Below are 26,090 nucleotides of genomic sequence, written 5' to 3' on the forward strand. Positions count from 1 at the left end.
TCTTCTGTCCCTTCCCTTCCCTTCCCTTCCCTTCCCCTCCCTTTCCTTTCCTTCTCCTGTATTACTCAAATAAGCTTGGTAAGGCCTTTGATCTAGGATGAGTAGCACGGCTGCAGTATGCAGTGGTCCTTCTGCTTCGTATAATGAATTTGGAAAACAAGCTATATTTGCATGAAATGCATCAGTTCTTACTTATTTTTGATAATTTTCTTGATCATCACATTTCACGATTGTCACATTTGCCTGTGATTTCATGTTGGAAGTTGAACATTTTCCAGCTAAAACTGTAGTGATTCACCTCTGTTAACAAGGTATATTCAAACTAGTATTTTGTAATCAGTTATTTAATACTTACTTCAGTGTGACTTAACTAAAGGTTGTCTGTTTGAATTTGCTTTCAGAGTAGTAGTTGGTAGACCATATTTCAAAACACTTCTTCAGTTTGATGTGCGTAATGGTACATATTGGGGCTGTGGCAGATCTGCAGCCACACAGGACATAGTTAAACAGAATTGAGAGGAAAATGTTGACTGCCAAGTAAAGCAGCATTATCAATTTCCTCCCTCCTGCACTGAAAGAGACAGAGGGAACAGACAGTGTAGGGTTTCCTGATATGTTTTAAGAAAGCCTGGGATTCGTTTCCCCTCCCTTCCTTCCTATTAGTTGTTTGTTAACTCCCAGGAAGATTCAGGGTTTTTTTTATGAGACCGCTCTGCTCACATATTCTGGAAGTGAAGTTTGCCTTGGAGGGTCTTGGTCCTCACTTCTCTGCCAATGCAGGGGGAGGAAGAGGAGTTGAATTGGTGATGCGAGTCTGACTCAGGGAAAACGAAGTGGAGTTTCTAATTGACAACATCATATTCACAACAGTATATTTTTTTTTTAATTTGCTGACATGAGCGTAGCACTGGCCCCTGAGGAATACAGGGTGCTTCAGACACAGAAGTAAGAATTGCAGCAAGTGTCAGCTTGAGATTTCTGTCCTTGGAGTTCTGGGTTGTGAATTTACAAGCAAGACTCTGAAGTTACAGGAAATATCTTCAACTTGCCCTTCTTCAGGAGAAACCTCGGATGTCTTTTTGTAACAACTGAACATCCCTCATGTTAAGGAGAATGATGTGATGAAGGAAGCAATAGTACAGGCTACTTGGGACGAGCAGTGGCTTTGGATCGCCGTGTGCAGCTGGAGTGCACTAACAAACTGGATGTATTGTGGGGGCTTTTCTCTGTCAGAAACAATACAGGGCTGTTAGTTTGGCTGCAGTTATTTTGGATGAAACACTGAAAAACGGGCCTTTTCACACTTTTTTTTTTTTTTTTTAATTTCATCTGCTAGTCTCACCTGCTTATATGAGAAGCTGTGTCTCCTTTATTCATACTAGTCACACTGCAAGCAGGCTGAAAGCTGTGGCAAGATGTCCTGTCTGCTGGGTGCAGCATGCTAGGAACTCAGAGAGTCTTGCAGCTTCATGCAAAAACTTCATTAAGGACAAGTGATTTTTCTTTCCAGTAAAACCAGCAATGGGTTTCTGAAAAAAAAACACATACAATACAAGTAACCACACTGCACCATTTTCCAGCTCTTTAAATTTGCATCTTTTTTTTATCTCTTTCGGTAGCATTTTAATTTGACAGGGACATTTTATGTTCCATTGACATCTAAAAACAAAATCAGAGTGCATTTTGGAGCATTAGAAGAGTGTAATTCTGAAGAGGTGATTTTTTTATTTCTTTTGGTGAATAACGTGGTGAAGATACAAGGATAGACATCCATGTCTCAACGCCGCCTTTTAAGAGAAGGACATGAAAGTCATCTTAGGATCCTACCAAGATTCATCCAGATCCTTCATGGCAGACGGCACTCACGAAATAACCCACGCCAAATATGCTCTGGTGAGGTGAATGTATAGGTTATCCTTTAGTGGGATTTATATCTACATAGAATGTTGCACTTGAATTTGAGTAGTAGGTGAGGTAAATATGAGCAGTAAGTAGCACAGTATTGGCCTTACTGGTTTTCTCAACTGATGATTCTTGCTGGAATGAACATTTTTCCTCAAAGCATACTCATGTAGGGATCCTGCAACTGTTATAGTTAAAAAAAAAAAAATCTTTATCCTTATTAGATATTACTGATGGATAGTGATTACTCTGTCCAGTACTTACTGGAGAAAACCTTGTTTTTCCTTGTAGTTTCAAGTATATGATAGTATCTAACAAACATCTGAATGCTTTACACCAACCTGCCTTTGATACTCTAGAAGAATTTCTCTGAGTGCTCTGCTCTTGAAAAATATAACTAATTACACCCCAAAAATTTTTTTAACTGTACTCAGAAAATCAGGAAGCTTCCGTTCTTTAAGTGTAATGTACTAAATTTAGGACTTGCTGCCACTTATTCAGTCTCAAGGTCTGTTCCATACAGTATGTAGTGTAATAATATGTTAGTGTGACTGATAATTGTATAACCTTTGTGTTTAGTAAATCTACATTTTGTTGGGGTTTTTTTCTGAAACAGGTTAACTCTTGATTGGGTGAGATAAGCTGAAGAAGATTTTCCAGTAATTAATTAATCCTTTCTTGATTTTATATGCACAGTGACCTACTATGTTTTAAAAGAAAGAGAGGCCATTTTTTTTTCTTTTTAAATTAATTTGGAGCATATGAAATTGAAATCAACATAAACTAAGCTACCTTTATAGGAGAATATAAAATTTTCAAGGTCTCTCAATATTCCTTTCTTTAATGTCAACGCTTATTCTTAGAAAAAAAATAGGAAGAGAAAAATGCCTCTCCAGTGGATCCTTTTGTTCACACCACCTTTTGTACTGTACTCAATGGGTCTTCTGTCATCTATTTTGCTTAGAATGAAAATGCTAAGTTTTTTTTATAACCTTTTTTTGTACCTTCTGAAATGTAAAGATTTCACCTTTCCTGACTTACCAGTTCTAGTCATTCATGAGGCCAAGGTTTGGTGCCTTTAGGAGTGTTAACTAATAAATTACCAAGATTTAACAATTAATTCTATTCAGCTCAGACTAGAAGAAGTTTTGATGTTAATTGCTGTTAATAACAGTAAAGAAAAGTTGGGGAAGTGTAGTTGTATTAAACACATGGAATGCAGTCTTACAAAGCAAAGCAAAACAAGGCTTCCTCAAATTTCAGTCTTAGCTTCATGTAGGATTCAACCATCACTTGGTAGTAATCACACTGCACTCAGGTTCAAAGTGTAGCCATAAAAGTTACCACTTGCACCAATTATTTTATAACATCTATGTACTTATGAGTTTTGGATGCTTGCTGACCATTGGAGCTAATTCAAAGTATAGGCAAAGCCTTGAGTGTGTAGGAGAAAACCAGCAAATGAATATATTGAACACATTCTGACAGTTTTCCTCATTTTAGCCTAATTTCCTTCAGACTCAGATCCTTAATATAAATCTTATAATGCTGTAGAGTCATCTCTTACTTACAGGTTCCTTTCACTATATATAGGTGTGAATAGTCAGAAAATTGTATGTTTCTGTAGGAAGCTGTCTGTCTTCTCTCCCACCCATCCTTATTATTATTCCAAAACTCCTTTTGATTGTGTTGCAGCCTTTTCTGTTTGAAGTCTTCATGTATGCAAAAATTCTGTTTCCTTTCCTTCCTGTTAGCCATTTTCTGTTGACACTAGGAAAGCAATTATATGCTTCTAATGTTAACCTTATATATCCAGTACCAATCATTCCATTATTTCTGTCAAAGCTGGTTTATGGCTTTTTGGACCAGTAAGAGTTTTCCCACCTTCCTGGTGGCAGACCTCAGTTAACATTCAGTGGCACTTCAGACCAAATGTTACACAGAAGGTGGATCAAGGCTTTAGATTGTGGAAGGGAAGAGGTACTGCAGTGTGGGAACATTTCTGTCCTGTAGCTACACTGGGTAAAATTACAATTTTGGCAAGCATGTATTTCCAAAGTAAATGTGCTTGTGATTCTGTGAATCTCATACATTTCTCTTTTTGTGACAAAATGAAGCCACTGTGTCCTGTTGTCCCAGGTCTCACAGAGCTTTGTTCTCTCTTCATTAGCATTGCTGGAAATTGCCAAGAGCAGGTTTGCTCACTGTCACTTCACTCTTTCCTCACGTTAAAATGTTTAATATGGAATATAGAAATCTTTTACATGAACAGTAAATGTCCTAGCTTATATATTGATTCTGTACTACCTTATTTACCTTAATGAGGGAAGCTGTGCTGGCTTCCAGTGTCTTCATACTTCATCAAATCTAGTTCAGCTTTATTTTCATTTTAACAAAGCAGACTTTATTTACTTATTTAGCTCTTGGACAGTTGGATCTGTCCTCCTCGGCCTAACTTCCTTGCTTTTCTCTCTGTGGGTGTCTTTTACCTAGGGCAGGCTGTGTTGCCTTTATCCCCTCACCCTGGTTGAGCCCTGTCTCTGGTGACACTTGCTCTTTGGAAAGCAGAGGTTTGGCACCAGGTGCCATGTGGTTCCTCCTGCCTGGGCAGACTTGTGTGAGACAGCATCATGCTTCCTGCACCTGTTCCTGATCATATATCTGTATGCTTCTGCATGTCTGACTGCAGGCAGGTGGGACTGCAGCTGTAGAGTTTGTGGAAGATTTCAGCCCTGGAAAGCTGTGGTTTCAAGCAGTCTTCTGTGGGGATACCTGTCTCCTATCAGCAGGGGAGATTTTCCAGAGACCTGCTGTGGCCCTTTGTGACGGGCTTCCTGGCGTGATGCTCACAGATCATCCTTTGAGATTCTCCCTCTTCTCGCTTTCTCCAAGCAAACAGGAACAGTAGGTCAGCTTGAATTGAGAGCTGTAAAACAAGTCTGGCAAGTGGAGACTTCAGAGACATCTGTCTTCAGTCTGTGCTGCACTTAGTATGGACAGGGACTATCTTTGTAGGCATCCTGTAGTCTGCCTCTTTTCACACTGGATTCAGGCTGGTTTTCTGATGAAGATGACTGAAGCTCTGAGGCAGTTTGCTTTCATGTGTATGCTCTAGGTATGTAATGAATGGATGGATGAGGAGACTGTCCATGTCCCAAGGTCCTTCTAGTCCAATCCAAAGAACTTCTGCAATGAGGTACGGAGAGGCAGCGCTGTAATATGGGTGTCTATTACTAATAGACTATGGTAGTGAAAGAGTCAAATGAGACTAAATTAATCCACAATCTGGGTAATCCACCACAAATAGTGAAGACAAGTCTAGAAGAAGAGCACTCTTACATCTTCTGTGTCAGCCAAGGGGATGGAGATATGGTGCATCTTCTCCTGGAGTTGTATTTCTGTTGGATATTGGGCATTCTTATATGGAGAGAGCTTACAGGCAGGATAGCGAAATGCATGGATGCAGGTAGTGTCAGACTGAACATACATATACATGAACATACTTAAGTACCTGAAGGCTTCAAAAGGCTTCAACATAGCCAAAGCCTGCCTGGAGCCTGTGTAAACAGTGAGATTTCTGCTCAGTGTTAAAGTCTGCCACTACAGCTTTAGCCCCCATGCTAGATAGGTCCAGGTGTGTAAGGTGTTTACTGTTTGCTGCATTCACACCTTCATTTGCTGGCTGGATAAAGAGATTTATTTGAGATTTGGAGTTTCCATGCTTGAGACCTCCATTACCTGTCCTGTGGAAATGCTCTTGTACTTTTTCCAGCAGAAAGCTGGAGAGGAGTGTTGGGTGTGAATCCATAGCAGAGGTGATAAACTGCACTGAAATACAAAACCTGTGAGTAATTCAATACAAATAGTTTCAGACAGTGTTGTGAATATCTGAGTGGAAAACAGTTTTGCTTTCTCTTGTTAAAGCCTAACATGAGTAAAAATATGCTCAGGGTTTCAGCCTATAGACTAGATGTACTGTATCAGACACTGGGTATATCAGCAGTCTGTAAATATTCAGGGTGGGGACATGAGGGGAGAATACTGTAATTAAATAAAGAGATAATTACAAGAACAGTGGCATTACCAGAGGTCAAATGTATTTGTAAAGTCATCTTGTGCCACCTGTTGCATTTATGGAACAAAGTTCAATTAATATGAAGCTCCTGCCTTCTTGGGGTAGTTTGGTCTGAGCAGAGGAAGGGAGAAGTGGATATTTTTCTTCTCTGGCAATGAATCAGAGAGGAATTTCTGTAGCAGAAATGAAGAGCTATTATTTTTTCTCAGAATGGTGTTCATGGCTGGATTTTGTGGCACAGGGTAAGTTTGCTTGACTTTATAATAACTCCTAGATCTTGTAAATGTAAACAGACGTGCAGTTTGCTAAGTCAGGAGTGTGTAAGGTGTGTGGCTTGGGATTGTGTTCTTGGAAGCATTTTGAACTCCATGTTTTATATGTTCCAAAAAAGCATGCATTTCAGGAGTCTTAATATAAATTGTGCTAGCTCACTGGTTCTTGAAAATACACTGTTCACAGAATGCATGTCATTGGAAGAGTCTGAATGGTTGACGGTAGTGTTTAGACTTTATTTCAAATCCCCTTTTCCAGAGGAAGTAAAATATTAGATATTTTAGGATCTAAATTTTCATATAAGGTTTTTATAGAACTAACTTTCCTCTCAAATAGCATCCCCCCTCAAACTTGTCACCATTTAATATCTGTGATGTCATGGTTTAACCTCATCTGGCAACTAAGCACCACCCAGCTGGCTTGCTCACTTCCCCCCTGTGGGACAGGGGAGAGCATCGGAAGAGCAGAAGTGAGAAAACTCATGAATTGAGCAGGTAAAGCAAAATCCATGTATAAGCAAAACAAGAAATTCATTCACTGCTTCCCATGGGCAGGCAGATATTCAGCCATCTCCAGGAAAACAGGGCTCCATTACACATAAGTTACTTGGAAAGGCAAACACCATCACTCCAAATGTTTCCCTCCTTCTTCTTCCCCCAGCTTTATATGCTGGGCATGATGTCATATGGTCTGGGATGTCCCTTTGATCAGTTGGAGTTAGCTGTCTCAGCTGTGTCCCCTCCCAGCCTCTTGTGCACCCCCAGCCTGCTCGCTGGTGGGTGGGGTGAGGCAGAAAAGGCCTTGACTCCGTGTAAGCACTGCTCAGCAGTAACTGAAACATCTCTGTGTTACAACATTGATTCTATCACAAATCCAAAACATAGCCCATACCAGCTACTACAAAGAAAACTCCATCCCAGTCAAAACCAGCACAGATGTGCTTAAATGAAATTATTTATTTGGCTCAGCCAAGTTACTCAGTGAAAAGTGAGCACATTAGCAAAAACAGGCACAGCTGACATCCTTACAAAGAGAAAGAGGTTCCCAAGCAGTATGTCCATCAAGAGTGAGCTGCTACTTCCCTTAAATCAGTTTTAGAGCGTCATCGTGCAATTTTACAGGGCAGTTTCTGCTGATAGAATGTGTTCAGTATATGTTTTCTGATAAAGACCTTGTTACTGTTCAGAGATACCAATTCAGCAGCACTGGCAAATGGGTTTTTTCCCTCACTCAGGTGTCTGTATTGACTTGTCCTATAAAACTGAGAGGCACCATCTTCCTATTTTAACTGCTTTTTAATGAAATGTTTAATTTTAACATCCTTATTCTTTGTGTTTAAAAGTGAAGGAAAGACATGATTTGAGGGGTGTATTTTACAACCACATTAAGAGGTATGCTGTGATAGAAAGTAGAAATATCTAAAATGGATTACATTATTAGCAGATTTCTGAGAGTGGCCGCACTCAAGATCCCTGAAACTGCCTGTTATTTCCCATTTATTGTGTTAAAAAGTGATTTAAATTCCTTTTTAAGCAACATAAAATTATAATATTCTAAATTACAGTGTTATAAAAGTCACTACTTTAAAAATTTTGGTGCCTTAATTTGGGGGGAAAAATGTCATTTCTCCAGTTGTGTGCATAATAATGAAGGAGTATGTAGGCTTTGGGTTACTGATACACAGATCACCACCTTTATTCCCCTGGATGATGTTTCCTCCAAGAAAACAAGGGCTTTTAAGAATCTTTCCAATTAAGAGAGACGTACACCCAGAATTAGGGTCAATACAAGATCTTACCTCTAGGCTGCTGTTCCAATAGATTCACTGACTCTGAACTCCTTGAGCCCGCTCCCTTGCCCCTTGGACCTCCCCCCTTTTGCCTATGATTTTCTCTTTGTCCCTGTTTGCTAGGATTTAAGCTGCCTATGAGTCTTCTTACCAGGAACAGACATTTTCTAAGGGTTGTTGTGTAACATTAAGGGTTATGCATGTGAATGGGAAGAAAGTCAAAAATAGTTGTGTTACTTCAGTACATGTAAAATGAATTCTCAGAAAACAAAATCTGCCTTGGTCTGTGACTCAAAATGGGGAAAAAATGTCTTCCTGACCATTAGTGCTATTTTAAAAGCCCATTTAATTAGAGGCATTAGCATATATGGCATTAATGCCATAGTATGCAGTGAGTTAGTATCATGGCTGCGGAAGAGTATATGAAAAAATAATGGAGTAGTGAAAAGAAGAGCTTAACAGTTTCCCTGATGAATAAGCAGAGGTACTTTGCTTCAGTAATTTAGAGTAAAAATGACTTGCTGTTCTTATAAAAAAGCTTTTGCTTTTCCATACAGAGAACTGTCAACAAGAAGGTATTTACTCTCTGGGTAGAACCAGTCCTAGAACCAGGATGTAACTTTATTGACTCCCTTTATCTTCTTCATTGTTCTTTCAAGAAGCTTCCAGTCTCATGTGCTGTTGCAATCTGTTTATCTGTACTGAAGTCATGCTTAATAAGATGACCTGCACTACTTCCTTTTACTAAGTATGCTTGTCGTGTTTAACAAAATCCCAGATGATATTCAAATTAACCTCAAAGGTTAAGCTAACCTGAAATGGTGGAACATACATGGCCTCGTGGTAAAGCACAATAACTGAAAGGATCAAAGTTTATTGTGAGATTTCCAGCACTTCCTGACTGATACTAAACTCTCATATTTATTTATTTATTTACTCTTTATTTCAGAGCCACTATGTCTTCTTCCAAAGCAGGAAGTGAAGATTAACACAACTTTTTGGTGTTTCATTTCTTGCTCAGTGATATAAGAAAAACCTCGAAAGGGATTCTATTTTAGTCAGCAGTTAATCCAACCTCACACACAACTTACGTTTCTTGCACTTTGACTCAAGTATGGTATGAAACCATCCTCAATCTTGTTGGTCAGTGTTTTTTCTGAAAATAATGGACAAGGGCTGCTGACCATCTTAGTTTTCACATTTACTTATTCATCTTTAGTATCTGTCAGCAGTCATTGGTGTCATTGATGGTGAGTTTGTCAGCTTGTACACAATTTGGGGTGAGGAACCAGGCAGTGGAATAGGTTCATTCTTTCCTTCTGTAGGGGCTTCTTCTTCTTATCCCTTCTTATCCCCAAGTGGAAAAAGTGTGAGATTTTTCCACCTGCACTGCTGTGAGTCTCAGCCTCATCTAATTATTTTAATCAGATTTACACTTTTTTCTCATTTGAAAGTTTCTAGACAATTTCAGAACTTTTGTAAATAGAGGCTACAAAAAAGTGAGTCCAGAGAGCAAGTTAGAAGAGGACCTCAAAGAGCTTAGTGAGAGCAGCTTGCAGTTGTCTTTTAGTAAGGAATTTTGTCCACTTAACAAACAGGTAGCAATGGGTGGGGCAGTTAGGAGAGAATGATCCTATCATTTCAGATGTGAGTGGTTAGTCAAGAGTATACTTTAAAAAACTGTGACTAGTACAGTTCTGGTTACAATTTGTTTTAGAGTTGTCCTGGATTACAATAACTCTTGCAATCTGTGAATTAACTATATTAATTTTATTCTGATGGGGCTGTATTCTGAAAATCATTCAAGTTTCAGATGGACAGTTTTAACACAGTTGGTTAGTTGCATTAGTCATGAGTAATTCTCCAGATGATTCCATCTTTTGATTTATGTCTCTGAGAAATCACTTTAGAATAGTCTTCACAGTATGTGACATACAGTCAAAAGGCTAGCTGAAGAACTTGTTTTTATGTGTCCTTTGGCTTTTGGGGCAGGTGCTACTTGCTCATACTTGAAGGAAAGATGCAGTCTGTATTTCTCTCCTTTTCTTCTTCTAGGTGGAAGTCGTAAGATTTCATGAAACACAAGCCACTTGTTTCATACAGTGAGTCTGCGGAGCAGAATTACTCTTCAATTCCTAAGCCTTCATGTTTAAAAAATAAGCATTTTCTTTGTTTTAGCCAAACACTTACCTAATTCTTACCATCTTTGGTGGATTCCAAAGGTGTATATGAGAAAATGGATAGAGGTCAGTAGGTCAGGTTTTTTTTAAAGAGAGCTATCATGTGAAGTGAAGAAGTCAAGATACTGCCTCTATCCTTTTACATTAGAGAAGCTTTACCTTTCCAGCACTGCATGTCATAGTTGGGTTTTTGGATCAGAAACTCAATAACATGTCCTTATTGGGAACCCAAAACCACACAGCTCTCCTTCCACTCACTTCAAAACTCTTGCTTCTACTGTCTAAACCTCTAGGACTCCAGTAGTACGTTCAGACATTCTAACTGGACTGGGCACAGCTGTTTTGCCATCCGTCTCTGTATCATCTACCACAATGGTTATCAAAGATTGTTTAAGGACTTTAGGTGCAAGTACAGGTGGTGTCTACTGCCTTCTTCAGTGTAAACTTTTCCCTTTTTGGTTGATAACATTTGACCTTGGTTCCTTCTCTGATTTTTTGCTGACTTCCAGCTATTGAAAATTATGTTCTTTGTCTGCAAGGTAAGTTGTAATCATAAGTATTGCAGATGTTGTCATGTGATTTTATAGAGGTATTTTAGGGATAAATTCCTTGAAGAAAAAAAACCCAAGCTACTGGGTTTTTTTGAGCGTTTTCCTGTGTAATTAGAAGTTATTTCAAGGTTGAGAAGCAAAATTCTCTGAAGTCAGTAAAATGAAAACATTTTATGCTATGCTTTGCATACAGAAATATGTGATTTTTTAAAATTGAATCAGATTAGATGTGACAGTCTCCCGATGCATGTGCTGAATAATGATAAAAAGTGCCAATTTAATATTTCATTAAAAGATACCTCCTTTGACTGAATGAAGTATCCACACTCGTGGATGAAAGTTTGTAGACACAACAGAATACCCTATGGCAGAAAAGACATCAGAGAAATAAAATACAGATTTAGTAATCTTGTAACTCAAGCAACAAGACAAAATGTGTATTTAAGATAGCCTGAGGGGAAATTGCTATTTTTTTTTTTTAGTGTGACTGGAGCTTTTAAGACTTAACATTGCCAAACAAAGGAACTAATATTTTTTGTGGTTTGAGAGAGGAGCTGCTTTGGCTCAGGTGACTGACTGTACAGTGCTTAAGCATCATATAAGCCACTGAGACTCAAAGACACAGAGTGATGTAAATGGAAGTTGGGTACCTCAACCAAAAAGTGGGACCTTCAGAGTCCTCACTTGGTCCTTTGGGTATCACTGCTTTGAGAGAACAATTTTCACAGTCCCCAAAAATACCCCTCTGGGAATGCCAGCTTTGCCACCCTAAACTGCAGTGGCATCCTTAAGTGAGGAGATCCTCTGCTTACATCCAGTGAGCCATCCTGGTCTGGTTAGCATGCACCTGCAGTTCACTGAAAGCATTAGAGGAGATTTGATGGTACTGACCTTTAGTTTTAGAGCTTAAAAACATAAGAGCTGTCCTAGCAGCCCCAAACAAAGCCTATTTCCTTGCCAAAGGAACGACTTGGGTTTTTGGCCTGGCTCTTCAAATTTCTTTGTGTATTAAATTGTCTAAATACAGGACAGACTATATGCAGACAACAGTTGTGTTGGAAAAATTTCTAAGGAACTTTCAGGTTTTGAGGTGTTAGGAAGTTGTTTTGAGGATCATGCCCTTGGACTTTGGTAACAGTTTTCTCCCTGATGGCGTCTAAGCCATTGTTTGGCAGTGAATCCAGTTTACTGCCTAAATAACTGGAATTTGTCTGGGGGTTTGAGGATAAAGCTCTTACAGTCACAAGTTACAGATCCTCCACCCAGTATTTTCCACTCTGGCATGCTTCCAGTATAAAAAAAGAGAAAAGGTATTCCCAAGCCTGTCTTATCAGATGGGTTTTCAGCCATTTGCCCAATTTCAGGTCACCTCAGTTTAGCCTTCTTCAGTGTTACGAAGTAACCCAGCATATCTGTTGGGAACAAGGAGTCATAAACACAGTAATAACAACTGTTTTCCACATTAGATTGCTTCCTTGTCTCAGTTACAAAAACCTGTTACTATTATTGTTTACATTTAAACAATGAGAATGCTCTGTCCCCTTTCTCCCTGTCACAGCACATGCCAACCTCAAACCTACACAATCCACAGGATTTTTACAGATGCTCTGCAACACAGTCATGGTAGTGCACTGCTGCCATGAAGTCTCCTCTCCAGACAATGGTCTTGTTCACCCTTGAATAGTTTAAAATTTTTTAAACAATTTCCTCTATATGACTGCTTGATTTTAGAAAGGAAAAAACAGAGGTTACTGTCGGTACCTGCAAACAGCATTGGTGCTGCAGAGACGGAAGGCATGTTTTAGAGCTCAACACCAACAGTTAAGCCAGTGAGGGGAGGAAATATGGTATAAAACAATGATATAAGAACAGAGAAGATGTGACAAAGTAGGCTTCAGGTTCCAGTTTGCCAGGCTGTGGAGCACATCAGAAATACACTGATAGCACCTGATCTCTGCTGTTGCAAAGGAGGCAGTAACTTCAGTGGGATTGCTGCCACAAATGAGAGAGTTTATATTAGATCCGAGTCCATTTCTCAGTGATTTAGGCTTCAGGAAAAACCTCAGTTGCTGGTTTATAGCACCTCTCTTGCTCTGAAGACCTGCTTGCAGAAGGATTATTTGCACAAGGTCTCTGTCAGCTAACTGCCGGTGGCTGCACCTGGGAATCATTTAAGTGCCTGTGAACCTGCCCCAGATGAGCTGGCTGAAGTAGAATACATCAGCTGCCAGGAGGTGCCAGACAGATGCAAGCTGCTTTTTTGGGCAAGCTGATGATAGAGCTGTGAGTCTTTTCCTTCTATTCAGGTATAGTGAGAGCTTCTTGCCTGAAGAATGAAACATGAAATAAGCTCCATGAAGTCATGAGGTTTTGTTGTTTGGTTGTGGAGACTAATATACTTATATGCTCCTACTTATTTGTAGTTGAGCTGCTGTTTCCTTCACTAGCTAATAAACTAGGGAGATTAAAAAGATGTGGATTGGTTTTTTTCTCCTCTAAGGAATTATATGCAATTAATAGTAGATATTTGAATACATCTTACATAAGCTGCATCAAATTTGTTCAGTGTGGGAAAAGAAGTTCTAATGAAGAAAAAAACCCAGAGAAGTGCTGGAAAATATTTCCAGAATCTCAGAATGGGGAAAAAAAATCAAATCTTTGGGAGCCTCTTGCACATTACTTCCTGAAGTGCTCCAAAGAAGTCTGTAGGAGGTATTTGTTAAACAGAAAGCCCATTTCTTGCCCTGAAGTTTCCCTCCGAAATGTAGCACAGCAAATAAATCCTTGTTGGGGAGTGGGGATACTTTTAATTTACTGTTGTTCTCTTTGTCTGAGCAGTATCTTTGGTTCTTTGCTGATCCTTTGAATTGGCTGGGTATTCATATTTGTTATCCTTGGTATCGTGCACGTTGTGTCCTGAGAAGGTGTGTATGTGTGTTCAGCATTGGCTAAACTGCCATAGCATGGGGATCAAAACTGCAGCAGTCAAAGGATGCTCTGTGTTTGAGTAAGGGGAGGTGGAGCCTTTTTGCAAAGGATATAAAATCTGTCCTGTTAAAAAGATACTGTTAAATACTTCAAAGATTGGCTGCAGGATGAGACCTTAATTGAAGAGGCCTTATTTGCTGCCACTATAGCGAAGGGAACTACAAAGAGTGCCCTCACCTTTGATCCACTTACCCCATGGTTTTTCTCTTAGTGCAAATACAAGGGTAAGGGCTAAATTAAAATTATATTAAACTAATCAGGTATGCACTTGGTAAGGTAGGAGCTGGTGGAAATCACATGATTTTTTTTGCGGAGGCAACAAGAGGAAGAGCAGAAAGAGTGGCAGGGGGGTTGTGCCTGGGTTGTCTCTTACTCCTGTGAGATTCACAGGCATTAGTTCAGCTGCTGCATGTGTCCAAACAAGTGGAATTTGCTCTTTGGCCTTCATTTCATCCTTCTTTACGTTTTCATTCTTCTTATGGAAAGGAGAAGAAACACAAAACTGTTTCAAAAGCTTTTGGGGGTTGAGGTTAACCCAGAACTGCAAAAGGGGGGAAGTCAGCCAGCAAGTTTTGCTGTTAATTGCAGAATCCTAATTGGTGGAGATTAGGAGGTGGGTATGATGGGTTGTCAAGTTTTTATAGGTCTTTCCTCCTTGCTAGCTAAAGGTTTGCATAATTACATCTCTTGATGGCTGGTGCATCTATTTTTGTTACTGCTTGTCTCAAAATAGTGTGAAGGTTTTAGAGGCATGCTGAAAAATCTGCCTTCTGAAATGAGAGGCTAATGCTAATAAACCGCCCTTGGCAGAGGAGTGGTTTTGTTGTTTGAATCCACAACCCTGCCTGAGCTGTCACGCCTAGGCCAAAAGTAAATACAGTAATAGGGCGAGTAGCAATATTTAATGTGGAAAATGAAGGTAATGCTACTGTTAAAAAGCCTGGTCTCCATACTGGTATCCTGAACGGGCTAGGAAGCATCCCAGGAAACTGGAAAAGAAGGAAAATGTCTGTTGCTTTAGATTGATTAAAATCGCAGGGACTGGCTGCTTTTTCAATCAGGTAAGGGTATAGGTTTCCTGTTTGCTTCCCAGAGACTGGAAACAGGACACAGTACAGCTGCTGTGCTGCAGTTGTTTATGGATGTTACAACAGCTCTTTGCAGAGTTAGATTTTTTTTTTTTCCAAAGTGTTTTCTTAAAGGGATCACTGCCTTTTTTTAACGATACGTTACTGCTTTCTTAAAAATCCTACACGTACAAAGTAAAAAGGTCAGGTGTGTGTGATTGTATATCGTGTCTTTCCACGGAGAGCAACCTATGTGAGCTTTGTCTTTTCTCCACTGACTAAATTGAATCAAGAATATCAGGCTGCTAAGCACAAGGGATAAGGTATTTTCTTCTCATTGCATTGAGATTTTCTTTCTTGGAATGAAGTGAATTTCTAGCAAGAACCTGAAGCAGTTCTCCAGGTTGGCTTTCCAGAAGAAGCTCATCTAAACGTGTATTCTGCTCTCTTTTCTTTTTGATCAGTGGAAAATGAGCTTCGGTTATTCTTTCCTGATGTTAAGCCTCTTCTTTTCTTGAGGAAACTGTGGAGCTTGTTGAAGCCCAGAAGGGTGAAAGTATTGGCAATGGGAGAAATTGAGATTTTGTTTTGGGAACCTGTAAGTGGAGGTAATGGTGAGCTTTGGGGATTGCTCAACATGTTCGCTTGTATTTTTTCACTTTCCCCATGTGTGGGATATCGATGAGTTGCATGGCCACAGGCAGCTTGCTGCAGCATGCATGCCTTGGCCAGAAAAATTCCAAATCATGAGTCAAAATCAAAACTAGCCTGAAAAGTAAGAAGCTATCAAGGAGATAGTGGCATTTTTATCCTATCTGTTATGTGGGTTTGACCATTTTCAAGTGTAACCTCACAATAATGTGGGTCAGATTTATGCAGTGTAAGTAAGCCGGAAGGTTGATGGCTAACTCTGAAGGATTTTGCTTATACTCACCAATCTAAAATGACAGGTAACTGAGATGATTTAATAGCCAGATATTTTTTATTATTATTATTTCATTTGGAGCTATGAATGATCCTCCACCACTATCAGAACTAATTTGTCTAAACCCACCCTAACTGATTACTTAAGAGATGGAATGAATGTTCTGTCTCTTTATCTCAGATCAAGATCAGGTTTCTCTTCTCTCTGTCCTCTTTGCTCTTTCAGGATTTTGGGGAATGATGATTTCTGCAAATGTTCTTTTATTTTCCTTCCTTTATAATAAATAGTTTTGCAGCCTTTATCTGTGTTCATCAGTGTTACAGGAGCACCTGATATTTTTGTTGGAACCAATTCTCCCACAACTTTTGACCTGAAAGTTTTTCTGCTTCCTGAGTATCTTGTTAATCAGTGAAAAAAAAATGATTCTGTGTACTTCAAGAGTCATAAAAACGGTTTCCTATTGCTGACAAAGTTTTATTTTATATTTTGACTATAAATATAGTTGTGATTGTGGCACAACACTTCATTTGTTTTAATGGTCTCTGGTTTTCATTGCTTTCTGGAGTAATATTCTTATTGATATATATCTCAGAATACAAAATAAACCTGGTTTTCCTGTCCTGAATTTAATCCTGCTTTCAACACATGTTTCTGTTCTCATTACTCACTGTTGGGTTCTCCTCTCTGCTGTCACTGAACTCCACATTAATTTCTTTTTCTTTCCCACTGCTGCTATAAAGAGATCTCATCTTCTTGCTTTTCCCAAATTTTAGTTCTACCTTCTGTCTAATGTCAGTGGTGATTTGGTTTCCACCTTTAATTACAGTTTTTAATTCTTATCAGACTGCAATCTCCCATCTCCTGACTTTTGAATACCACTTCAGAAAACTTCAGTGCAGAGACAGGAGTCTTCTTTTCCCCACCCCAGTGCAGTCTGAGTAGCTGCGTCTCACTGCAGGCACTGCTGTATGGACCACTGCTGCTGTTTGTGAAGTTAAAAAGGTCACAGTTGGCTTTTGCAGCTGTGGACAGATGGAACTGTCACCAAGTACTGCAGGATGAAGTGTTTTACTACTAACTCCTGCATTATTAAATTCAACCTGAAGAGAAGTCCAGTTTTTGTGTCTCTCTGAAATGAGAAACCTCAGTAAATCCTGAAGCACTGTGAAGGAGAGGCCTATGATTAAAAATACTTGTTGGGGAGCTTGTTTAGAAAAGACATGAAAATAGAAAAATATTAACATTAAAATTCAGTTTGCAGAACACCAGAAAGATAGAATTTTAAAATTAGAAATTGAAACAGTTTTGTGATAGCTGCATTCAGTGGACAGGCTTTTGTCATGGTTTTGGGAAGAACCTCTAAGTGTAGCCATGAGGTTGGGGAAGTGCTATCCTTGATAGGTGTTACACTTCCTTAAAAATTACTGTTCATTTGCTTTTTTTTTTTTTTACTTTCTGGATAGCTGGTGTAAGAGACATAATCTTTAAAACTTTGAAGTTTATTACTGTCTTAGAGTGCAAAGTATATTTTCAAGGTATTTCTCAGCAGCTTTGCTTATACTTCTTCCTAGCAATATCTTTCTGAGAGATATTGCCAGGTTCATCCTATTAATTCAACAGCATCCTTTGCTTTTAAGTACGCCAGCAACTATTGGTGTTACCCACATGTTCACTGTCATGGAAAGAGTGTCTTTCTTCATGGATGGCAGTTTTTATTGCTTTTTTTTTTCTGATCATGAGTCTTGATTGCTTGTCCTTGTTTAAATTTAGGTTTGGGTGTGATACAGGGACCTTTTTTTATGATTTAGCAACTGAGTTGAAAACTGCCAAAGCAGTTTCAAAATGGATTAGTTCTGTTGCTGTATGGAGGTTTGACAAGCTGCTTTATATAATGGCTTTATATAAATGTGTGTTTGTGTATGTGTAATGTGTGTATAAACTAATTTTAATGCTTTGCAATCTTTTGATGTAAACCAGGTGGAATTGGCAGTTTTGAATACTTGATGACTTTAAAAAGGATGAAACCTTTTTTGCATTAATTCTTTAATTTTATCCTAATCCTTCTTGATTTTTTTTTTAATAAGGCTTCTAAATAGTCTAGTATGCTAAACTAGATGCCAACAGATGTGTCGAATTTTTCAGTGTCTTCAACTCCAAACAGTTATAAATTCTGCCATTACAGGTGTGAGTTAGGTGTATTTTGCTAAGATTTTTTTAGAGAGAGACATTTACATTATGCTAAGATACTATAAGGATAGCTTTTGGCATGCTGAATCCACAAAGTGCTTTATTGATGTGCTTTTTGCTAAATACTGCACCCCTGAAGGAAAAATACATTTAATAATTATACTTTAATGTTGAACTTCCTAAACTTTAACATCCTTTACCACGAACTTTGCTACCCTCATGCTGCATGTTTGCATGTGCTTTATTAAGCAGGTACAGTATCTTGTATATTTAAGCCACAGTCATAGCTTCCTTCTCTGGGCTAAAAACTAAGATGACACAGCCTCAACTGACTTTGTATGCATCCTTTAACAGCTTCTCCCACTCATTTTCCTCTGCTCTGTAGGCTGGAGTATGTCACACACATCCCACGCTGAGGTGGCAGGGAGAGCTTAACCTGAGCGTGGAGCATGAGTGGAGTTGAAATGAATTTCCTTGCATTCATAAATATACACACATGTGCCCACACAGATTTTTTGAGGAGAGCTGTTGCTCCTGTGTGTTTTAGTAGAGCTTAAATTTGCCCTTAAGTCTTGTTGCTAACATTTATTCCCATGTACCACAGCGTTCATCTCTGATTGTATTTCAGGCTGGATCATGAAGGCCAGGGAAGGTTTTTTGTGCTCTGACATGTTTATTCTTTCTTGCTGCTGTTCTCTGAAGCTCACAGCAAGGAGACAATGTATTATAACTGTGGAGGAAACATTTCCCCCATACACACACTCCAAAATAGAGTACTAAAATAAAAAGGCATTTGATTACTGGCTGGAGCCCTCTTTTCCCAGGAGATTGTTTCACAGGAGACTGTAGCATCTCTAGCTCAGTGAAATTTTAAGTTTTCTGTGCAGAATGGAACTGCTAGAAACAAAAAAATCACCTCTGCCTGAAATACCATTTGGACAGATAGCTGAGGCCAGTTTCCACAGAGTCACTCTGTGGGTTCCTGTCCCGCCAGCACAACGGGAGCAGGCTCCGAGTCTCCTGTACAGCACAGGCTGAGCTCTCTCTACTATTTCTTCACATGTGTTGTTCCGTCTAAGGACACTCTGGTTCCTGAAAGTGGGAGGTGAAGGTGTGTCTAGTTGGTTGATATTGAAGGATAGCAGAGTTGAAACAAGCAATGCTATATTTTGGTGCTCTTAGCTATGGTCATTATTAATTCTTGAGTCATCCAGGAAAAACATACATAACTGGGTTTTGGAGATTTAAAGTCTAGGAAGGAGGAAGCTAGGTGAGGGCCTAGAGGATGGATAATACATGTATCTGTCGCACTAGTCCAAGAAATTAAATTATTTTTAAACTAGTACTTGCTTTTCACCTGAATGACTTGTTCCACTGCTTCCTTTGTTCTGAAATCTGAAGGCAAAAGCCTGTTGAGGGGTCACTGTCCACATGATGTACTATGTGAAAGGGCTCTGGAAGAGATGGTGTTGGTTAATATGAGGGTTTATACTTCCTCTGTCTTGAAAATTAGAACAAGCACATCCAATACTATGTAGGTGGTTCATTTTCCTCTTTTATATTCACGGTTTGGGGGCTTTTTTCTTAAGGAAATAGCCAGTTTGCCAAAATACTAGGTTCCTGTATCTTATACTAAATGGGTGTAGGTGAGGATGATACCTTTTTGAGAAGGGTGTAGTTCCTCTTTCACTTGGTTTTAATCTCTGAAGGCAGGCCATAAGACTTCCTCTCCCTCTCTTGCATGTTTCGAAAGCACTCCTATGCCTGCTTTATCACTGCATAAAGCTTCGGATAACAAGAGTTAGGTTTTTAGCATGCTGTGTTGCAGGTGACAGCAAATCCCTGTTACCACTAACAGTCGTATGTAGTCAGCCAAGCATATTGCTGAGGAGTCTGACTAGAAAATGTTTGAGTCTGGCTTGGTGCTGCTAAGAAAGAAATTAATATCAGTGTGTATACTTGCATATGGTATATCACATGTGGGATTTCTAACTGCTCTGAGAGTGTTCTTCCTGGAACCATGTTGTAGCACAAGAGCTAGAAAGAAAATGCTAAGAGTTGTTAGCTTTGTATGAGGACTGCAAGTCAAGATACAGATCTAAGAGCACACACCTCCACAGAGCCAGTTAGGTGACAGTCCTGGAAAGGAGGAATACGTGCTTAGATCTGAGACATAGATCCTGTTTCTGACATTGCAACAGATGCTGTTACCTGATCCAAGAGAGGTCACTTACTCCATCTCAACTTTCACATGTGTGAGTATTTATGTGACTTGTGGGAGTGGTGTGAAGACTCATTCACTAATTTCAAGCTTTCTTCAAAATCCAGTGTACTAATAATGACTCATATAATAAAGAACAGTTAAGTAAAACATTTCTAATGAGTGTTATTTGGATTAAGTCTACCTTTAATTAGAAACATCTGATATTTCTTAGGAAACTCTTGTGTTTTGACATAGTACAAAATGTAATGGGCACCAAAATGAAATAGCAGAATTTAAAATAAATTACCTCAATTATATTGTTCAGGTCACTTTTTAATGCGACGCACTGAATAGAGCTACTTGTTTAGATGGTAGATTTATTATAACACATCTGACTGGTTTGGGATCATCAAAATTCCCTGCCCCGTGGCAGATGAGTGGTGAGAACACAAATGTGGGGCGCTTTGGAAAATAATCTCTGGTGTGGTCTGTGGGTGACCTGGGTTTGTTGGGTGTGTGTTTATGGGATTGGTTGATGGCTGGAAATGCTGAAGCGGAAACAGAGCTTTTCCCCATCTGCAGTTGGGATTTTGTAAACAGATGTAGCCATCAATCCAGGCTTTTTATCCTCATTGTCCTCTTTCCTTGACCCCTCTTGTTGGGATAGGGCTCTTATAGCACCGTGAAGTGAAGAAAAACAATCTGTTTGTTTTCATATAGTTGTTGCTGTCACTCCCGCCCGTTGGCTCACTCTTTGATTAGTGAGTCTGGAGTGCTGGTAACTAATCTTGTGTATTAATTAACAAGTAGTCACTGGACAATGACTTTAAAGGAACAAGTAAAGTGAGACGGCTGAGCATTCATGTCTGAAAGATCCTATGGAATATTTTGGTCATAATTGATTTTATTATCTGTTGCCATATTTCCCATTTTCTTACAAATATGATTTGTGCATATTCTACTAATGTGACTTTGTAAGTTGGAATACATGTTCTTTTGGTGGTTCCTGCTGCTTTGGGTAGGCTCCTTCATATAGAACAGGTGCTTTGGTGGGTTTACTACCAAAGAAAGCATCCCAGTTTGGTTCCACCAAAGACACTTGGGTGAGAATTCCCTCACAGATAGGAAACGCTGGATGCATTTCTGGGGACGTTTCTAACCAAAGACTAATTGGAAAATGACATCTGCCCTTTGGGCAGTTAATTTCTCTGTGTGGAGAAGGGGTGGGTGGTAGAAAAAGATGATGTGGCTGGATTTATTGGATCTCATTTGTTAAAACTAGGGCTCTTAAAGGAAGGTTCTTTACAAGGCACACTTAAGATTAATTTTTTAATGCATTCTTACTCTGATAATGTTTGAACAGTACATGTGTTCACATTTAAAGTGAACAGCTTGTATCTAATGTGTGCCAGCACTTTATGCAGGAAGAGAAGAAGTGGTAAGTAACCATCAACTGGCGAGCCCTTCAGAGGACCTCTGAAGCCTCCTGACAGGCACAGTTGCTCTGCATGTAATTTGAAGAAGGGTATTGTGTCCCTGGAGGCTTGGCTTTGACTGAAAGATGGAGTTTTGCGCTCTCATTTTGCACTGAAGACGGGCTCACGGATAAATAGGTCACTGTCTGTGGAACTATTTTGCACTAAATCGATTAGAAGCAACATGACCTTAAGTCTGATCTCCTTGCTCTACAAAGCTACTGCTGAATTGTGGCTTCTTCTGAAGAAAAGCACAGGTGTGTCTAGTTTTTAAAATTTTCTTACTTACTTGATTGCAGGTCAGGGAGGAACTCTGTTGGCTAAAATTATCCTGCTGAGGAAAATGGGATTTGTTTTAGTACAAAGGCAGAAGTTGTACTCTTTTTTGTATATTCATATAATTTATTGTTAGGGGGGTGTATGTGTTGTGTGCTTGTGTAAATTTGCAGTGTATCCTTTTATTTGCGGATGTATTTCTCGATACATCAGACATATCCACTAAATCTATTCCTGTATTTTACACAGAAGGTACTTTGTTCAGGATTCACTCATGCAGTGATTATGGCGATCAGAACTGCTGCTACAGCTTACAAGGAGAACTTGCTGTTGCAGAGAGCCATCCTGCTGTTCCTGAATTACAGTGGGTTTTAATTTTCAACTCATTGCATTTTATGTAAATATCAGATACAGAATTTCTCCTGATCCCTATTTGAGGTAGGGAAAAAGCATAGTTTCTTTCACAGGATACAATTTGGCATCCTCTAGTTGTTAGTATAGGAGGGTTAATCTAAAATGCATTATTTCTTAAATTCCTTCAGTCAGAGCTTTCTATAGGAATGTTGTTTCTGTTAAGTTACAGTGAAATAGTGGAGATATTATTTGCAGTTAATAGCGCAGCTACAGTCCATTGCAAAACTGAAAGCATGTTTTGTGGAATAGGCACAAGCAAAAATTGCTTCCTTATTCTGGTGTTTGAATTCACATTTCCAGTTCTGTTTTCTGCTTTTGGTACGTGTGACTATTGCAGAGGAGGACAGGAGAAAGAGCACTGAGTTCATAGACTGGTGTCTAACCTTCTAATGCTGTTGCTTTTGAAATGTCAAATTTAAAAGAAACAGGTACGTAAAGGGTGTATCTTCTAACTAAAGGGTGGATCTTCTTACTAATCTTTAATTAGTACTGCTAATTAAATTATCAACATGTGAGTCTGAGTGCTCTGCTTCTCAGTAGTACTCGTGGTACTAGGGATAGTACCAAAAGGCATGCTGCTCAGGAGGAGTGAATGAAAGGTTTTAAGAAAGGTGAGGCTAGCCACATGGAAAGGGTGGAGGGATTAGTCTGAGCGATTTTTTTGGTCTTTATGTGCATCCCCATCTGTGCCTGAGAGGGGAGGGGTGGATTTAGGAAATGGCTGAATATTGTATGAGAGAGTGAATGTCCGTTTTAAACTGCAGAACCAGGGAGTGGTTTGTGTCAAATCATGGTGGTGCATATGTAGGCATGTCAGGACTATTTGTGTAAGTTGCCAAGTTTAAATTGTATTTGATTATTGAGAAATAAGTGAGCAGGGCTGCTTTTGTTAGCAGCTGCCAAAGCTTGATTTTCATCTGTTGACTGCCACCATTTCTTGTGGACATGTTCATTGTGCCAGAGATCACTCCTTCCTAGAGAACTGTTGAAAGATTTTATGCTCAAAGTGGGCAGAAAGTTTGTCCCTTTCCCTGGCACTGTTCTTTCTTCTTCCTCCTGAGCGCTGTACAGGGTATTTTCTGTGCCTACAGTCAGCAGAGAAAATGAAAGAGAAGGTCTCAGATACCCATCTTACCATTCTCAACCCTATGAAAATTTCCAAGGAAAACAGTATCTTCTTGGGGAATTCCTTTGTCAGCCCATATCTTGGAGTAAGTGTATGGCAAAAAGGGTGGACAAACTGAAAAGAGAGGATGGATTTGGGAAATGGGCACAGGACTCAACTCTTTGTTCTTCTTAAAGACTGTGCAAATAGTTGTTAGCAGTGCTGGTTCTGGCTTTTAGGGTCCAAATGGGGATGAAAGCACCTCCTGTCTTGTAGGTACATTGCAAGACTAAAAAGTTCTTGACACAATTGGAGTGTTGCAGTAGTGGGGTGTGGAGCCAGCACGGCCTGTCTGTGACTGCAGATCCCCTGGAGTTATCAGGCCCTCTCCAAGGGACAGGATCTTCTGGAGTGTCCCTCATGAAGGTGCTCCAAGTTTTCCTTGTAGATAGGGGAAATGTGGGAAGAGGATGACTGGAGTCCTGGCAGAGGTCCTCTGTGTGTGCTTGTAATTGAGGGGAGTGTTGTTAAAATCTGTCAGCCTTATTTGCAACGAAGGTAGACTCCCTTCAGCTGCAGGAGCCACGCACAGCACTTGCGAGTTGCGGGTCAGGCAACAAATGGTTCAGTGAATGAATCGTCATTTGCTACATTTCAATGTAAAGAACACTCCAAAGTGTTATCTGAAAGGAGGAAAGCAAGGCAAGTCAGTACCATGGTTGTTTGCCTCTGAGACAGGTATGATGTGATCTTCTCAGAGCTATAGTACTGCAGTGGGAGGGGATCTGCTACTAGGTGAGAGTTTTGCGTCCTGGGAAGCTGTTAGTTGTTGACACTGGAGGGTTGTAAACAGTTCTTACAAAACAATTATTGGCTGGATTTTTTTTGGAAGCAGAGCTGCTTCATCATGATTCTGGGATATTTCCTCTTTCCTTTGGAAAATCTATTGTGTTAGAATTCTTTTTTGTTTTCTAGAAAATTGATATACCATGTAACGTATGGTTGTAGACAAATTTTATTGGCCTGAGATTCAGCAAGTGTGTCAACATAACTAAATTTTACACTTATTCTATATACATTTCTAAAGTCAATCTACCGAAGTTAGTACACAATTTAGTTTGTATGTGTGTGTTTGTTGGGAGGCCATGATATCTGTGTTGGAAATTTCTCTTTTCCTTCCAGGATTGTGAGGTGGGCTTGGGGACTTCTCACCAAGGAATTCCTTTAGAATTACAGAAAAACCTAGGTTGGAAGGGACCCCTGGATGCTGCCTAGTCCTGCCTCTGGTTCCAAGCAAGGTTAACTTTAAAGTTAAAGCAGGTTTCTCAGAAATTTGTCCATCTGAGTTTTGCATATATCCAAGGGTGGAGATCGTTCAGCCTTGCTGGGTTGTATATTCCACTGCTGGACTCTTCTCATAGTGAATTTCTTCCCTTGCATTCAGCTGGAATTTCCCATGCTGTAGCGTCTGACTGTTGCCTCTCATCCCTTTGCTGTGCAAAGATTCAGTAAAGACATTAACTCCTTCCTAGTAAGTGTTAGTGTCCTTTAGTAACTAAATGTTCCAGATATCTATAGAGCACCTCAGTGGTGCCGTTGAGACCTAGTACTTAGTGGGACCTAGGGCCAGGTTTGTAAAAGTAAATCCCCATCTTAAAACCACTGCTGTGACTTTTTTTGTTCATTTGGGTTTTTTAGTTGTTTATTTTGAGCTGCCTTCAGTCTCAAGGGAGCAGACTATCCAGTGAGGTCAAATGAGACTTCAGATGAGAATACCAACCACCAGAGAAGTTCAAGGTCAAAGTTTGCTCTTTACCTCTTCACCACACATGATCTATGAGATATTCTGCTTCTCATCATTACCTTGTTACCTTGAAATGAAGGGAGTCTTATATGTTTGTTTCCTCAAATGTTTTTATAGATGCTGTTTGTCAGGTACTTCTCTAAGCATCAGATAATCAGAACTTCTTTTTGTTTACATGGCTTTACTCTTCAAAATGCAGCCCTGCTACATTTCTGGTTTCTGCAGAAGATGCAAAACCCCTGAAAATGGAAGAGCAAGCTACTCACGGTGCTTTGAAAGACCCTGGCTTTTACAAACCTTCATTCCACAGAGCCTGTGGAATTCTAGCAAACAAAGTTCAGCTCTGCAGTTCTTAGTCTTGTTTTCTGTTTTTATGTTCAGTTAGGTGAGAGAAATTGTGGACATCATCTAATTCAGAATGTATCTATTCACTTCTCAGTTTGAACATGGCAGGGTTTTGTTGATTTTAAGTAAACCTAGCAGAGATTTTGTGTTTCACTTGAGATGATTTATGAACTGTGGCTTTTCTTAATGAACAGCAAGTTGTAACTTTTTTAATACGCATCTGCTTTATGCATGGCACACACAAAATAAGAGATCTGTTGTTCCAGGAATCTTAAGTAATTTCCCTGTATGCTCAAAAGGGCAGATTTTTAAGAGAAAGCTGTCAATCTCTGGATTTAAAGTCTAGCAAAACTGCCTCTCAATATAGAGGTAACATCCAGTTAGACTGTTGCACCGAAACAGAATCTAACTTTTTTTGCAGGTGAGACACTGAAATAAATCCAGTGGGTTAGATCTTCATTGATTTGTTTTGCACAGTTAGTTTCCATCAAAAATAACTCCTTGCTTACAGGGCCAGATCTTTATTTAGCA

General features: G+C 39.5%; 1 protein-coding gene across 10 annotated transcripts in view; it reads left to right on the forward strand.

Moving 5' to 3' along the window:
- Positions 1-26,090, forward strand: part of MCF2L (MCF.2 cell line derived transforming sequence like) — a 160,518-nt gene that overhangs the window by 58,924 nt on the left and 75,504 nt on the right. Inside the window, exon 1 of one of the 10 annotated variants that reach the window (XM_026868536.1) lies at positions 21,686-21,872. The exons of the other annotated variants lie outside the window; for them this stretch is intronic. Coding sequence (XP_026724337.1) covers positions 21,800-21,872 — 73 coding nt within the window. The 5' untranslated portion in view covers positions 21,686-21,799. Of the gene's footprint in view, positions 1-21,685; positions 21,873-26,090 lie in introns of those variants that run through there. 10 annotated transcript variants of the gene reach the window in all.

Source organism: Athene cunicularia (genome assembly GCF_003259725.1).
Source record: "Athene cunicularia isolate RWA chromosome 1 unlocalized genomic scaffold, athCun1 chr1_part1, whole genome shotgun sequence".
Taxonomy (NCBI): domain Eukaryota; kingdom Metazoa; phylum Chordata; class Aves; order Strigiformes; family Strigidae; genus Athene; species Athene cunicularia.